We start from the raw sequence: 17,522 nt of genomic DNA, 5'->3' as shown, positions 1-17,522 counted from the left end.
TGCAAACAGATCTATTTCTGGGGACCCCCACTTCTAAAAGTAGGGGAGCAGAATTTGTGGGTGGGGTTCCCACTTGTAGACTTCTTGCCGCATCCTGCTGAGAACGTCGGCAAACTTGTTGTGTGTTCCCTGATGGAGAGCCCAACGCCAAATTGTCTGAGTTAGGCACGATAACCGTAACAAATGTGTCCCCCTCTCTTTTTGTAAATAGTACATGGTTGTCACGTTGTCCGTCTGGACTAAGGCAACCTTGTTGGTCAGGTGCGGTGAGAACTCTTTCAATGCTACGTGAACAACTTGAAGCACAAGGTAGTTTATGTGGAGACTCTGTAGTTTGGTATCCCAGAGACCTTGGACTGTGACATTCTGAAAGTGAGCACCCTATCCTGTCTGTGATGCGTTCATTGTCAGAATAATGTGTAGAACAAGGTCAAAGAAAGGCCACCTTTTTAACAAGTTATTTGGGTTCCACCCTTGCATAGAGCGATGAGTGTGGCTGTCTATCAACAGTATATCTTCTAATTGACCCAGTGAATGAGACCACTGTTGTGCTACACATTCCGGCAGTGGAAGCATATGTAGTTGTGTATGGGGCACTATGGTAATGCATGAGGCCATCATACTCAATAGGCGCATGACAGTTCTGACTGTGACTTGATTGGCTTTGAAGCGCGATACTGGTGTTTGGAAATTGTGTATTTGTGCTGTCCTGGGATAGGTTAATCCAACTTGAGTCTTTAGAATAGCCCCCAGATAAGGTTGAATCTGTAAAGGCTGAAGATGAGCCTTTCGGAAAGTGATAGTGAAGCCTAAATGATGGCGTAGGTCTATGCTAGTTTGAGTGTGTTGTTCACACAGCAGGAGAATACTGGCTTTGATAAGCCAGTCTAGATACAGGAAAACATGAATGTTTTGTCTGCGGAAATGTGCTGCTACTACTGCTAGGCATTATCTGAATACACGAGGTGCACTAGTGACTTAGAGTGAAAGGACTTTGAGTGGTAATGGTTGCCTGCTATCACAAATCTGAAGTATTTGCAATGTGCTGAGTGTGTGGGAATGTAAAAATAGGCATATTTAAGTCTTGTGCTGAGAGGAAATCGCCTTGTCGGATTAGTGAGATCACATCTTGGAGGGTGACCATACAGGAATGCTCTGATGGGATGCAAAGATTTAAGGGCTGTAGATCTAAGATTGGCCATAAAGATCAGTCTTTTTCGGGGCCTAGGAAGTATACGGAGTATACACCTGACCCTTGATGTTGTACAGGGACAGGTTCTATAGCTCCTTTAAGTAAGAGAGCTTGAACTTCCTGTTTGAGCAGTGTTTGGTGTCCTCCAGAGAGTCGGTGAGTGGGAGGCGGAATGTTTGGAGTTGTGGTAATGAGCTTCAGACAGTAATCATGTTGGATAATGTCCAACATCCACTCATCTGATATTATAGATCGTCAAGTGAGGAGAAAGTGTTGCAATCCTCCCCTGCAGTCAATTTATAGCTCAATCAAAGAGCTTCAAACGGAGACGCGGATCGATAGCCATCGGGCAAGGGTTGCCACAAAGAGACTGCAAGGATCAGTCCGCAAGGTAGCTAAATCTTGCAAGGAAATCGAAGCGAAGCTATGCTCCATGGAAGATCGGATAGTGGCAGTCGAGGATGATATGGACACTCTTAAAGAACAGAATGCCACCCGAGATGGACAGCTAACAGATGTGATGTGGAAGCTAGAAGATTTGGAAAACAGACAAAGAAGGAACAATCTTTGCTTTCTGGGTATACCAGAAGGACTAGAAGGGGACAATATGCAGACATTGAAAATGTCACTTACCCAGTGTACATCTGTTCGTGGCATTAGTCGCTGCAGATTCACATGTGTGGCACAGTCCGCTGCCTGGTGTTGGGCTCGGAGTATTACAAGTTGTTTTTCTTCGAAGAAGTCTTTTTGGTCACGGGACCGAAGGACTCCTCCCTCCTCGGCTCCATTGCGCATGGGCGTTGACTCCATCTTAGATTGTTTTCCCCGCAGAGGGTGAGGATAGAGTTGTTTGGTATAAATAGTGCCCATGCAATGGAGTGAATATGTATGTACGTTAAGAGTTTCTAATAATTATTTACAAATGTTCAGATGTTTAAGATTTATGATCTACTTCTAAACGGCTACAGGCTTCCCGGGGAGGTGGGAGGGTACATGTGAATCTGCAGCGACTAATGCCACGAACAGATGTACACTGGGTAAGTGACATTTTCAGTTCGATGGCATATGTTGCTGCAGATACACATGTGTGGCATAGATTATAAAGCAGTTACCTCCCCTAAAAGCGGTGGTTTAGCCTGTAGGAGTTGAAGTAGTTTGGAATAATGTTCTTAGTACAGCTTGGCCCACTGTAGATTGTTGTGCATTTAGTACGTCTACACAGTAGTGTTTAGTAAACGTGTGAGGCGTAGACCAGGTTGCAGCCTTACATATTTCGCTCATAGGAATGTTTCCTAGAAAGGCCATTGTAGCACCTTTCTTTCTGGTTGAGTGTGCCTTTGGTGTAATAGGCAATTCACTTTTGGCTTTAAGATAGCATGTTTGAATGCATCTGACTATCCATCTAGCAATGCCTTGTTTAGAGATTGGATTTCCTATGTGTGGTTTTTGAAAAGCTATGAACAGTTGTTTTGTTTTTCTGATTAGCTTTGTTCTGTCAATGTAATACATTAGTGCTCTTTTGATGTCTAATGTATGTAGTGCCCTTTCAGCCACAGAATTTGGTTGAGGGAAGAACACTGGCAATTCTACTGTTTGATTTAAATGGAATGGTGAGATTACTTTTGGCAGAAATGTTGGATTTGTTCTTAGAACTATTTTATTGTTGTGTATTTGAATAAATGGTTCTTGTATGGTAAATGCCTGTATTTCACTTACTCTTCTGAGGGATGTGATTGCAATGAGAAATGCGACCTTCCAGGTTAGATATTGCATTTCACAGGAATGCATGGGTTCGAAAGGTGGACCCATGAGTCTTGTTAAGACGATGTTAAGATTCCATGAAGGAACTGGTGGTGTTCTTGGTGGTATAATTCTTTTTAGCCCTTCCATGAATGCCTTAATAACTGGTATTCTAAATAGAGACGATGAATGAGTAGTTTGTAGGTAAGCAGATATTGCTGCGAGGTGTATTTTTATAGATGAAAAAGCGAGATTTGCTTTTTGCAAATGTAGTAAGTATCCTACTATGTCTTTAGTAGAGGCATGTAATGGTTGTATTTGATTGGAATGGCAGTAGTAAACAAATCTTTTCCACTTAGATGCATAGCAGTGTCTAGTGGAAGGTTTTCTTGCTTGTTTTATGACCTCCATGCATTCTTGTGTGAGGTCTAAGTGTCCGAATTCTAGGATTTCAGGAGCCAAATTGCCAGATTCAATGATGCTGGGTTTGGGTGCCTGATCTGTTGTTTGTGTTGTGTTAACAGATCTGGCCTGTTGGGTAGTTTGACATGCGGTACTAGTGAGAAGTCTAGTAGAGTTGTATACCAAGGTTGTCTTGCCCATGTGGGTGCTATCAGTATGAGTTTGAGTTGGTTTTGACTCAACTTGTTTACTAGATATGGAAGGAGAGGGAGAGGGGGAAAAGCGTACGCAAATATCCCTGACCAACTCATCCATAGAGCATTGCCTTGTGATTCGCGGTGTGGGTACCTGGATGCGAAGTTTTGGCATTTTGAGTTTTCTTTTGTTGCGAACAAATCTATCTGGGGTGTTCCCCAAATTTGAAAGTACTTGTTCAGAACTTAGGGGTGAATTTCCCATTCGTGGACTTGTTGGTGGTCTCGCGAAAGGTTGTCTGCTAGTTGGTTTTGTATTCCTGGAATAAATTGTGCTATTAGGCGAATGTTGTTGTGAATCGCCCACTGCCAAATTCTTTGTGTTAGGAGGCACAATTGTGTTGAGTGTGTTCCTCCTTGTTTGTTTAAATAATACATTGTTGTCATGTTGTCTGTTTTGACAAGAATGTATTTGTGTGTTATTATGGGTTGGAAGGCTTTTAACGCTAGAAATACTGCTAACAGTTCTAGGTAATTGATATGAAATTTTGTTTCGTGTATATCCCATTGTCCTTGAATGCTGTGGTGATTGAGGTGTGCTCCCCACCCTGTCATGGAAGCGTCTGTTGTTATAACGTATTGAGGCACTGGGTCCTGAAATGTCCGCCCTTTGTTTAAATTTTTGCTGTTCCACCATAGAAGCGAGAGGTATGTTTGGCGGTTTACCAACACCAGATTTTGAAGTTGACCCTGTGCCTGTGACCATTGTGATGCTAGACACTGTTGTAAGGGTCGCATGTGTAGTCTTGCGTTTGGGACAATGGCTATGCATGATGACATCATGCCTAGAAGTTTTAGCACATGTTTTGCTTGTATCTTTTGGTTTGGAAACATAGCACTTATTACCTTGTGGAATGCCTGCACTGTTTGTGGACTTGGAGTGGCAATTCCTTTTGATGTGTTGATGGTTGCTCCTAGATATTGTTGTGTTTGACACGGTTCTAGGTGTGATTTTGTATAGTTGATGGAAAACCCCAGTTTGTGAAGGGTTTGTATGACAAATGTGGTGTCGTTTGCGCATTTTTTTACTGTGTTGGTCTTGATTAGCCAATCGTCTAGGTAAGGGAACACATGTATCTGTTGTCTCCTGATGTGTGCTGCTACTACTGCTAGACATTTTGTGAACACTCTTGGTGCAGTTGTTATTCCGAATGGCAACACCTTGAATTGGTAATGTATTCCTTTGAATACGAACCGTAGGTACTTTCTGTGAGAAGGGTGTATTGGTATATGAAAGTACGCATCCTTTAGGTCTAATGTGGTCATGTAATCTTGCTGTTTGAGCAGTGGAATGATGTCTTGTAGTGTGACCATGTGAAAATGGTCCGATATGATGTAGGTATTTAGTGTCCTGAGATCTAATATTGGTCTTAATGTTTTGTCTTTTTTTGGAATTAGAAAGTACAGGGAGTAAACTCCTGTGTTTTTTTGTTGTACTGGTACTAACTCTATTGCATCCTTTTGCAGTAGTGCTTGAACTTCTAGTCCTAAAAGTTCTAAATGTTGTGGTGACATTTTGCGTGTTTTGGGGGGGATGTTTGGTGGGAAGTTGTGGAATTCTATGCAATAGCCATGTTGGATTATTGCTAATACCCAATTGTCTGTTGTAATCTGTTGCCAAGATTGGTAGAATTGGCTTAGTCTTCCCCCCACTGGTGTTGAGTGAAGGGGTTGCGTGACTTGAAAGTTACTGTTTAGGTGGAGGTGTTTTTGGAGTCTGGAATCTTCCCCTACTCCTTGGGAATTGACCCCCCCGATATCCCCTGAAACCTCCCCTTTGGAAGGAACCCTGATATGGTGTGGTTCTTGTTTGTTGGCTGGTGGTGTCTGTGGGTTGGCCACGAAACCCCCCTCTAAATGGAGTTTTTCTGAAAGAGCCTCTGCTCTGCGGGGAGTAGAGTGCGCCCATGGCCTTGGTCGTGTCTGTGTCCTTTTTAAGTTTTTCAATGGCTGTATCCACTTCAGAGCCAAAAAGTTGTTTCTCGTTGAAGGGCATATTAAGGACAGCCTGCTGGATTTCAGGTTTGAAGCCTGAAGTGCGTAGCCAAGCGTGTCTCCTTATGGTGACAGCAGTGTTGACTGTTCTTGCTGCAGTATCGGCTGCGTCTAGTGAAGAGCGGATTTGATTGTTTGAGATCGTTTGTCCCTCTTCCACTATTTGCTGCGCCCTTTTTTGGTATTCCTGGGGAAGATGGTCTACGAGAAGTTGCATCTCGTCCCAGTGTGCTCGGTCATATCTGGCCAGCAGCGCTTGTGAATTTGCGATGCGCCACTGGTTGGCTGCCTGTGATGCTACTCTTTTCCCTGCCGCATCAAATTTTCGGCTTTCTTTGTCCGGAGGTGGGGCGTCGCCAGATGTATGTGAATTTGCTCTCTTGCGAGCTGCTCCTACTACCACGGAGTCAGGTGGTAACTGCGAAGTAATAAACACTGGGTCTGTGGGTGGTGGTTTGTATTTCTTATCCACCCTTGGGGTGATGGCTCTTGATTTTACGGGCTCTTCAAAAATTTGTTTTGCGTGCCGTAACATCCCTGGTAGCATTGGGAGACATTGATATTGGCTGTGTGTAGCCGAGAGGGTGTTAAATAAAAAATCATCCTCTATAGGATCGGAATGCAGTTGGACATTGTGGAATTCTGCTGCCCTAGCCACCAGTTGCGAGTATGAGGTACTGTCCTCTGGCGGTGACGGCTTTGTGGGGTATGACTCGGGATCATTGTCCGGCACTGGGGTGTCATACAGGTCCCAAGCGTCTTGATCCTGATCGTCATGACTTATGGTAGTTTGCGCTGGTGAGTGCATTTGTGGCGGTGTTTGTGCCGGCGATGCCTGTGGTGGAGAGGGCGGAGGCGTGACTTTTTTAACCACTTTGGCTTGTGGTTGTGCGTCATCCTTTGGAAGTTCGATCCTTCTTTTCCTCATGATTGGGGGAAGGGTTGATATCTTCCCTGTGTCGTGCTGGATGTACAGTCTCTTTTGTGTGTAGTCCGATTCTACACTTTGGAGCTCTTGTCCAAATCTGTGCATTTGGCCACTTATTCCTTGTTCCTCTGAGTAGGATGAAGGTGTGGTATTTTTCGGCGCCGAGAGAGAATCTTTTTTCGGTTTCGCCACCGACAGAATTTTTGTTCCTTTCGGCATGGATTCTCGGTGCCGATGTTTTTCGGTGCCGGTATCTTGTTTTTGTCTCTCGGAGCCGCTTTCTCGGCTCCGAGGTTGCTCCATGGCGGTCCCTCGACCGGAGTCGGGTGTCTTCGCTATGGGCGTGCCCTTTTTCGGCGCCTTCGACGGGTCGCCTGTTTTATGGGTCGAGCCATGGCCTGTTGGCTGTGGCGTCCCCTGGGCTTTCGGTTTGTCGATGGATTTACTTTTCGACGTCTTACTCACAGTTTGTTGCTGTTGTTCGACGTCGGAGTCTCCGGATTCTGATTCCGGAACCGAGAATGTTTCCTCTTCCTCGTCGAAACGTTGTTTTGTCGACGTGGACGCCATTTGTTGACGCCTGGCTCTTCGGTCCCGGAGTGTTTTTCTGGACCGGAAGGCTCGACAGGCTTCACAGGTATCCTCCTTGTGCTCGGGGGACAAGCACAAGTTACAGACCAAGTGCTGATCTGTATAAGGATACTTACTGTGACATTTTGGGCAGAAACGAAACGGGGTCCGTTCCATCGGCTTCGATGTCGCACGCGGTCGGGCCGACCAGGCCCCGATGGGGGAATCGAAGCTACCCCAAAGTCTTCTGATGATCGGTGTCGATGTACCTAACTATCCCGATACCGAACGGAACAATACCGACGCTTTCTTCTGAGATTCTGACTAACTTTCCGAACCGAAACACGGAGCGAAAAGGAATACGTCCTAACCCGACAGCGGAAAAAAACAATCTAAGATGGAGTCAACGCCCATGCGCAATGGAGCCGAGGAGGGAGGAGTCCTTCGGTCCCGTGACCAAAAAGACTTCTTCGAAGAAAAACAACTTGTAATACTCCGAGCCCAACACCAGGCAGCGGACTGTGCCACACATGTGTATCTGCAGCAACATATGCCATCGAACACATGGTTACTCTTCTGCGCGGGTCTTTTCCAGAATTAGGGAATCGGGACTGGGACAATGAGGTACAGAGGGCTCACAGGTTCCCGCTAAATACACGGGAGGGTAGTCAACGGGCAGACGCTAAATACCCAAGAGCGGTCCTGGTATATCTAGGGAGCTATCTGGTACGTCAAGAAATTGCTGATAAAACCCCTCCCAGAAATCCGCGTACTTATAATGGGGTTACATTTTTTACCCGCCCAGACTTCTGCCATGCTACAGTTGAGCGGAGATGGCGGCTGCGGCAGCTTATCAAGCCATTTTTTGAGAAAGGAGGTGAGGCCTATCTGCTGGCCCCCGCTAGGCTAAAAACCATAATGAGTGGGAAAATAAGAGTTTTTACGTCAGAAATCAAAGCAAAAGAATATCTGACGGGGGTAAGTGTATAGAGTATAAAGGGGGAGGGAAATAGGGAAGACATAGGCGCTTGGGGTACCGGTGGGCTGGGACAGGCTGACATACGCACGACATCAACATTCAGGCCATTAGGGGTCTGATTGCTCTACAGAATGGGGGGCCAGTGTCAGTGGGGGGGGGGGGGGGGGGGGGTGGCAGGGGTGGGGTAGGGGGCGACTGGCCTGGGGGGAGGGCAAAGGAGAGGGGAAAGGGAAGGGGATGGGGAAAGGGAAAGTAAGAAGGGTGGAGGGAGGATCCATAATGGTAAAACTGGGGAAAAATGTGGAAAGGGAACAGTTAATGGAGACGAGAGATATCGGGGAAAGAAATGGAAAAGGAAGGAAAGGAAACCTAAGGGATGGTGTAGCTAGATATGGAAATTTGAGTGACCCCAAAAAAAAGAGATCCGAAAGTATAAAAAAAAAAGGGGGTATGGCTAGATTCAGAATTGCATCAATTAATATATGTGGTCTGAACGATCCTCATAAAAGAAGGAGAGTTGCTGAAGAATTGAAAACCTTTAAGGCAGATATTTACTGCCTGCAAGAAACGCACATAGAATATAAAAACTCCGGGATTTTTGGCTCACTGGGCCTAAAGGCAATTGTTTGGTTCAAACAAGAAGCTAAAACTAAAGGAGTGGCGATTTTAGACCGGACCAACAAATTACAATTTACTCGGCAAAAGGCTGATGCTGGTGGAAGATGGGCAATCTTAGAATGTAGATATGGCCATAGCAGCTTCACTTTATGTTCCATATATGGGGCGGTCACGGACGATCCGATAGTAATTGATACCTTAGCCATTGAGCTCACAGGATGGGTACCTCCCTATATCATATGTGGACAATTTTAACTTTCACTTTTCCATCTCTCCTACATATTTCGATAGCCAGTATTCATCCTAGGTCTGACCAATTTTGGTAGATGATCTCCGGGTAAGTACCACCACCTTAATAGGGGTGGCCTGTCAGGCATTGCAGCCCGGTCTGACGAGGAGATTGCCCAGTGATGAAGCTTGACATCCTATTGGGTGTGTGAGGGCTCTCCTTAACTACTGACTATCACTAGCCCTGTATGTCTTTATATTCTTCATTTATGGAACAGTGTACTGTGTATATTTCATTCCTTAAAAATATCGCCAGTATGCCTTAGAATACCCTTGAGCATAGGGAGATATTGTGTTGCCCTATGTGTTGTGGAAAGGATTTCAAACAAATTTCTCCTCTATAAGTTCTTTATGGAGTGGTACTTGATGGTATCTTACAGCCCTGCTAATAAGCTCCTGATAGGAGGAAGTGTCATCAGGAGAAGATGGCCTAGCAAGGTACAGGTTGGGATCATTGTTTTCTTGAGGGTCAATGTCAATGACCAAGGACTGGGGATTCTGGTGCATCAAAGGTATCATCCACTGTCCTATGCCTACAGGTGAAAGAATCTGAGGACCACTGAGGAATGATGTTCAATTTATCACCCAGAGAATGAGGGGGGAGAGGATGAGGGTGGAAAATGTGTTGGAATAAAAGGTGGCCGATTTCGAAATCTTCAGAGCCAAGATGGATTTCTGTTTCGGTGTTGACGGGGTCGGTACTGAAGGTGGAGCTGATCGGCTAGGCACTGAGGTGGTCGGCTTTGGCTGATGTTTCAGTGCCAAGCCCTAGGGAAGGACATCTTAGTCTTATTTGCGGTGCAGACCATGGTGTGTGGGCAGTGGTGGCCTGCTTCGAGAGGAGCTGAATGATTTTTAGGTATCAAGAGGTTGATTTCTAATATAGAGTCCTCACTGGAAAAAGCCTCTTCCTCGGTTGCAGAGGCCTCGTGGAGATCCTCCTCCTCTTCCTCGACATTCTGGTGTCCCAAGATGTTAGGGGCGTCGTCGGCCTCTCTCCGCTGCTTCTCCCTGCAACATACCCTTAGGTCTCATAGAGGGTTTTTAGACCAAAACAATTGGCAGGCCTCACAGTCCTCTTCTCTGTGGTCTGAAGACAAACAGAGGTTGCAGACATGATGAATGTCAGTCCATCAGTACTTGGTGCGGCACCTCGTGCAGAAATGGAAAGCCATTTTTTTATCAGAAGGGCATTCTCTGGGGAAGCCTAAAGGGATAGAACAATAGGCCCAATAGGAGGAGGCCGTAGGGCCTTTGTTCCTGCGAATCAATGGAGGAACAATAGTTTTATGATTTTGAAACGCAAAGGTGGTAACGCATTCAGTAACAATAAGAGTAAGGGTGGATCAGGTACAGTAAGAAGTCCAAGTCCGAAGTGGTCTCATCTGGGAGTGTAATTATACTATCCCAAACCGACAGCAGAAAGAAAACAATCTAACAATGGAGTCGATGCCCATGCACATTATGACCAAGAGGAGGAGTCACTCTACCGCGTGACTCAAAAGACTTATTTGAAGAAAAACAACTTGCATACTTCCAGAACCAAAACTAGAGGGCAGGAGTAGGCAAAGCATGTGTATCTCCAGCCACACATGCCATCAAACAGAGGGTTTCTCATTACAAATTCATAGGTACCAAACATGACATATCTACTCCTCTCAATTAGTAATTACAGCTTATTACATGTAATAAAGAATCCCCAATGTTATCCTATGGGAGGGGTAGGCTTCACAGTAGTGAAAAACAAATTAAGGAGTTTTTCACTACCAGGAAATGTAAAACTTAAAGGTACATGTCCATCCTCTCTATTACACCACACCCTGCCCTATGGGCTACCTATGGCCTTTCTTAGGGGTGACATATATGTAATAAAAGAGAAGTTTAAGGCTTGGCAAGGGGAGATCTACTTAAATGGATGGTACAATAATTGCTGCAGGCCCACTAGCAGCATTTAATTTACAGGCCCTGGGTGTATGATATACCACTCTACAAGGAACTTACAAGTAAATTAAATATACCAATTAGGTATATGCAAATTGTACCATGTTTTTGGGAGAGACCATAAGCACTTTAGCCTGGTTACCAGTGGTAAACTGCTCACTGTCCCAAAGCCAACATAAATGAATTCCACAAAAAATGGAAGGTAAAGACAAAACGTTTGAGGGGGTGACCCTGCAGAGAGGGCATTTCCAACAGTTTCCTTCTGGGGTTGCAAAACTTTTTGGGTGGGCAGGACAAAATCTTGCTCTGGGATGTATCAGGAGGCTTCAGTGATGTCAAAGGTGCAGCATATTATTTTACTGCTGATTTTATGATTTGTGCAGATGGGGTCATCAAAAGCTTGTTGTCAGTGCGGATGTTGCTGAGATTGTCATAGATGCGGATGGTAGTGATGAAGAAGTTGTTAGTGGTAGTAATGAAGAAGTTGTTAGTGATACTATTGCTAACAGTGTCTTCAAAGTGGACGGAGAAGCTTCAATGACAGGACGAGTCATTGACAGGGAATCACCAACAATATCTAAAATCATTGTGAATTTCCTGTTTTGTGAACACTGGAGCCATCGGCAAGGTTTTAGAACTTTGCAACTTGCAGCTCAGAAGATGTCCAGTTGCCTGTCGAACTGTTAAATGGTCTTTCTTGAAGCTCTCAAACCGTGGAGGGCTATTTTGTTGGAGCTAGCTCAATCAGACAGTTTATATACCCAGTGTTGTTTGAGAAATGTCTTCTCTAATCTGGAGAATTAACTTCACAGGTCTTTTCATCCTGGAACCAACAGAGCAGGTAATATTTACAATTACTGATGCCTTTAGTAAAAGTGTGGTACCCTTTGCCTTATGTCTGCGGGTAGAGACAGTAGATGTCTTAGTCATGACGATCACTTGAATAAAGTATGCATAAAGTATTTTTCTCACAGGAATCACAGTGTCTAATTCGTGCTTCCGCACTTCTGACAGGAAAATCAATATAAAACTGAGTTACAAACCAAAAGCAGCAATCCCACAGGAGGAAAGTCTCTGGAAGGGGCTACTTTCCCCTCAACCTGCGGTTCAAAATCTGAGGTATGATGTTGTCTTGGTAGACATTCGGGTTATTCTTAATGGGGTGAACAGGATAATAAAGCAAATGTTTTCTATGTAGTTTTATGGGACCTTACTTCTGTTGCATTATTACTGTGGGCCTCCAAGCACGATGACAGAAAATGATTGAAGCATGTAATTCCATGAACGATCCAATACTCGTGACACCTTTAAATCCCATTGTGCAGAAATGTTCAGGTGATCCTCTCAATCACAATCAGGCAGTGTCTGCTTACAAATCAATTTTGGTGCATTTAACTTGATCTCATGTATGCAAAATACCCCTATAATTAAGCCATATGAGATGAAGCCAGCATAGGCCCAGAGTATTCATCAACACAATTAGGAAGAATCCCCAATACAGAAGAGCTACATTTCTGGATTTAATTCCTGCTGCATTCATGAATGGTCAGGTGAATAAAAGAAATGTGAACAATGGTAAGCATGTAATGATTTATTTTTCAGAGCAATGCCAGGGCTCTTTAAAGTCCCATCAAGAAACCATTTTATTTTTTCTCGGATTGTTGAGCTTTTGCTATTCTTTTTTAGATTGTGAAGCCCAACACCAATTTGTGTATCTTGTCAGCCATTATGTATTAGGTGAACAGCTGAATACAGTCGCTTAGTTCCACTAATAATTACGTTATAGTTAGGCATTTCGGAGTCTAGCATACAAAACATGTCATGCCAAAGTGATATATAAAAGAGACAAAAGTGTGAAGATCCAGATGAAGTTTGGGAAAGGCAATGACAATAGTTTCTATGTTAACATCATAAAAGAAATATTAGCTTTTTGAACAGAACTAGAAACGTAAGTGGACATATGTAACTCTAGAGGTTAAACCCCATCAGAAAGAACAGCCCATTTTTCTTTCTGCATAACAAACTTATATAAAGCAAGGGTCAAATTCAAAATCTCAAAGGATGGAAAGGAGACACTCTGCGACTCTTTATGCCTTCCTAAACATTCTATAGAACCAGGAATGTGATTGTATTTGAAATTGAAAAGTTGATAATTAAATACAACTTTTAATATAATTCTAGAATCAAATAAGGCAAATAATAAAGCAAAGGTGTTGCCAATATATTTTCTTTTGCTGCTGGTCAACACAAATGGAGAGACCAGTGTTTGACACAAAATTACATTTAAATTAGACGACTTCCCCAATATGGAACACTTCTGCATTAAATGTACTTCTCTAAGAACCCTTTACAAAATGCTCAGATTCAACAACTAATTCCAAACTCCAACTTTTCCTGGAAGAAAACTGGAAACGATAGAGATGAAATGTGATGCAATGGTTCTTGAAACGAAGAATTTTACAACTGATCCTAAGGTTAGTGCTGAAGCAACAAGTTCGGTTGGATTTTTGGAAATGGAGGCCAACTGTGTAAACAATTTGTTGTTTTGTAGGAGCACAATATCCTACAAAGTTCAATTTTGGAATGAAATGAGCATGGGCACAAATTTGGAGAATGTAAATTCAAACAGTCAGGTACCTCATAAAGTCAACCTTAAAAAAGAGGTTGGTTGCTCCAATTTATTAGAGGAGAACAAAGTTGCAGAACAGTCTGTTTTGCAAATATTTCTTAGCTTTCATTAACACATGATAACTCTTATTAAATCATTTAAAGAATATTATGTTGTAATTACCCACTGTGTTAAAGTTGTGCTTCCTTTGTATCAAATGTGAGGAATTTTAATATGTATAATAAATTGTTCCTATTTGTTAATTTCTACATTTTTCTGTTATTTTTCAGAATCAGACCTACGGAAGGAGGTGTTTCCAAACAGTATGGATACAGGGGTTATCTAGCTAGTCTTGTGACAGACTTAGAAAGAAGGTTTTTTTGATGTTACTGGGAAATGTAAATTCAGAGGCTAATATACTGGAGTCAGGTCTTTCAATAGAAACTGTAACTTTGTTTTACGATTCACAGATTTTTGTTGTTGTTTTACGATTCACCGATTTTTTTTATAAAACCCAGTGACTGTTGTGGAAATTGCCTTTCCGCACCCAACAGAACTTGTTTGCTCCACATGAGATATCATACTAGGCAAAAAGCAATGTCTACCACTATATGCTTATATGTTACACAGCTTCACATACTTTTTTAGCTGCTTCAGGTGGTAGTTTATCTATGCTGGATTAGTTTTCAGGTGCAGTGATTTTACAGCTATAAAAAAGTGTATCTATTTGTGACTGATAAGTATACCTCTTGTTTCTCTGGTCGAGTCCACGAAGCCTGGAGAAAACAGATATAAAACACAACAGGACAAAAGAAAGCAATAAAACTTTCATAAATCTGTTAGTCTTCAGAAACACTATATGCATCACACTGCATTGCGTGCACATGCAGTTACAGAGGGAGGGCTCTCACAAAGTCAATTTTTTCCTGGTTTGCCGAATCAATTGCTTTCTCATTTGATTTTTTCCGTAATCAATATGCTAAAATGGAATTTCACATCTCAAAACAGCTAGATAACGTCGTTGCATGTTTGGGTGAACTTGTTATTAGTCCACTAATGCTCCGTTCCTTTTTACAAACCGACATTTCTATAAATAAGTCCAAAGTGATACAGAAATAAGTATAAGATACCTTATTTCTTCCGCCAGAGATATTCAGAGAAACGGTTTGCTTGCTTTTAAATGAGTGAATCACCCGCTGGCCAATTACTTAAAAAATAACTACACAATAATAGCCATTCTTGCACTTCAACCCCAAACTAGTCATGCACTTTAGTGAGGCAAGCATGCATCCTATACAGCAGTGTCTATTCTGTTAATCCAGAGGAGAAGATGGGCAGGTCTGTTCTCACCAAGAAAGCCACAGAACTCAGAAATCCACTATTTTAAGTTACATCACAAGGTTGATATAACAACAATCACAGCACATGTATGATGGAGTTATGTACATGATCGTTATTTAGCCTTTTTTGGCGTGTGTGCCTGCCACATGTGCTTGGCCTCATACATCATCATATGAGTGATACCTATGGTACACTATCACTTTTAATGCGCCATCACTTGCATACTTAAAAACAAAAGGCTTAGTCTATGAAAAAATCTCATTTGTCGAGTAATCACGTAAAACTTTCCACGCCATTAACAGCAGAGGGACACAATGCCCAAAACTCAAAAGTAGTAGCAAAGACTTTGAGAGATAATGTAGCCTATTTCCTATAAACTTTCCATAACAGTTTTTAACAGTGGCAGCTTGTTCAGGATATTTCAGGACACAGTATAGCGAAAAATTATTACTTGGAGTTCTTATTTCAAGAAACCAGATACCTGATCAATAAAATGGTTTTCTAAAGATGACAGCCACCCTTTTATTCTCTATCCAAAGTCCCATCCTTTAAGCAAGCATGGAAAGTGATTGACCAGTACAAAATCCATCAAGCGTGCATACAGATTATCTGGTTCTCCTGATGCCTCCTCTCCATAAATACTACTCTTTTGGCCTTTTTGCCTCCCTTAAGACACATAGAACCCAATAACCCTGTAATTCCAGAACTGGGAAGGGGTAGGATGACATGAAAAGGGGTGCATCTACAGTATAATGTGTAAGTGGAAGCAACATTACCAGATATGTGGTTCTGACGACTGCAGTTGGTTACTGTAGCGTATAATCATGTATGATCAATTAAGACTTTATGGTAACAGGTTGAGTAAAACTATATGGCTAAACAGGTTCTCACTCCATAACCTGCATACAGAAAATATTTGTTCGAGCAAAAATGAAGACATGGACTAGTTACTGCTCTATCACATATGACGGATGGTGGGTGACAAGCTACAGGAACGAAACAACATACTTTGGCTTTAATTGTTTGAGATAATTAGCTCACTGCTTTCTAAATTCTCAGACTCTTATTCTCAGGATTTCCAAAAGCACTTGTTTTTATGGACGAGCGCAAAGCGCTCTCCCATTCTGTAATCTTTCTTTGGGCTTCAAACCACGCCCATATCACGTCAGTCCCTTTGATTGGTTCATGGGCTTGCCTTTTAAAATCCGCTTGCTTTCATTTGTGAAAGGCATGCATATGTCATGCCTTTTCCGGTGTTTAGTCCACCTACACAGCATAAGTAAACTACTAAAAACATAGGAGGCTTGCTGTTTTCAGCATGGTGTCCGGACTACTTTATCTGTTTATTTTCCATGCTGCGCGATCGCGCTGCATTTTAGATACGATCACGCTGCATTTTTTTTCTTTACAATGCTGATATCTCTAACTCGAGCTAATTTGAGACCCATTGCATTAAAATGCTTGTTTGTAACTGCTGTTACTGTGAACAGGTCCGGCTTTTGCCCTGGTGGTGCCCTGTGCTTGCACTTGTACATTCAGAAGCCTTAGCACTCCATTAGATTTTGCATAAGATGCTAAAAAAAGATCAGAAGAATTATTTCTAGATTCATGTAGAAGTGAGGTACACTTTTAGAAAAACACTGAGGAAGAAAGTAAGACATGAATTCACTAACCAGACAGAAATGATTATCCTTTCTAAACATCAGTATAAAAGGGTGGTATCACTGTGCAAGTTTCTTTCTCTGATGTAGGTTTGACGAACTAACGGTAGAATCCTAGGAAATCTCAACAGTAGGTTCCAAAACTTTGCAATCCACTTTAATGTTTAAGCAAATACCAAAGACTGGCTCTCGCTCTTGAAAACTGATTTCCTGCTAAAATTGAACTTTTCACTGAGATTCTCCCGACATCAGAGTTTTAAAAACTGAACTGGCAAGGCTGTTGTTTTCAGTGCACTTCTAAAATGTAACTCGGTGGCCTAGTGGAATCAAGACAAAGTTGTATTGCACTGCTACAAGGGGTTAGAAAATGCTATCTACGAATTAAATGCTTGAGCATTTCACAGCACATTACATAGTTATGACTGTGTCAGAAAGTCGTGAACATATCTGCCTTCACAGTCTCATCATACTAGCGACTAATGGTGTCCAGATGACCAACCCTCCTGAACATAATACTCAATGCTACTCTTCAGAGTAAGAGGGTGAAGTCTTCATTTCTGGCGAAGATATTTTATGTTACATTCTCTATAAAAGCCCAATGCACTTTCTTTGAAGATACAGACTAGTCAACTGGACATCAAATGCATTTTAGTGACAACACCATCACCGAGGACAAAGAAAGGAATGAAAACTGTTAAAAAATGCTTTAGGACATCTATAGGGACACAACTTGCAACTGCTCTCACTTGAATTTCCTTTAAACTATTAAATTAAATTATTTCCTGAGTGCACGGGTAGCAAATGGATTTCCAGCTTATGAACCTACCAAATGGGAATCTTATGCATTCAGCGACAATTCAATCCCAGAGATCCTGGAATAACAAGGTGCATCTGAAAAAAGGTATGCTGGCAATAAATTTGCCGAATTAAACATGTAGTGAAAAGGTATGCCGGAAAATGAGTTTGCTGAATGAGAAAGAGGGTGAAGGAGGGGTGCTGACAGTG

General features: G+C 42.5%; 1 protein-coding gene across 13 annotated transcripts in view; it reads right to left on the bottom strand.

Annotated features, from left to right (window-relative positions):
* NCAM1 (neural cell adhesion molecule 1) overlaps positions 1–17,522 on the bottom strand; it is a 974,982-nt gene that overhangs the window by 284,112 nt on the left and 673,348 nt on the right. For 8 of the 13 annotated variants that reach the window (XM_069224353.1, XM_069224357.1, XM_069224354.1 and 5 more), the window contains exon 9: positions 14,262–14,291. The exons of the other annotated variants lie outside the window; for them this stretch is intronic. In XM_069224353.1, coding sequence (XP_069080454.1) covers positions 14,262–14,291 — 30 coding nt within the window. The remainder of the gene's footprint in view (positions 1–14,261; positions 14,292–17,522) is intronic. 13 annotated transcript variants of the gene reach the window in all.

The sequence above is a fragment of the Pleurodeles waltl genome, chromosome 3_1, assembly GCF_031143425.1.
Source record: "Pleurodeles waltl isolate 20211129_DDA chromosome 3_1, aPleWal1.hap1.20221129, whole genome shotgun sequence".
Classification (NCBI taxonomy): Eukaryota; Metazoa; Chordata; class Amphibia; order Caudata; family Salamandridae; genus Pleurodeles; species Pleurodeles waltl.
The sequence above is the reverse complement of the archived record's forward strand: the minus strand, read 5'-3'. Positions and strand labels throughout refer to the sequence as shown.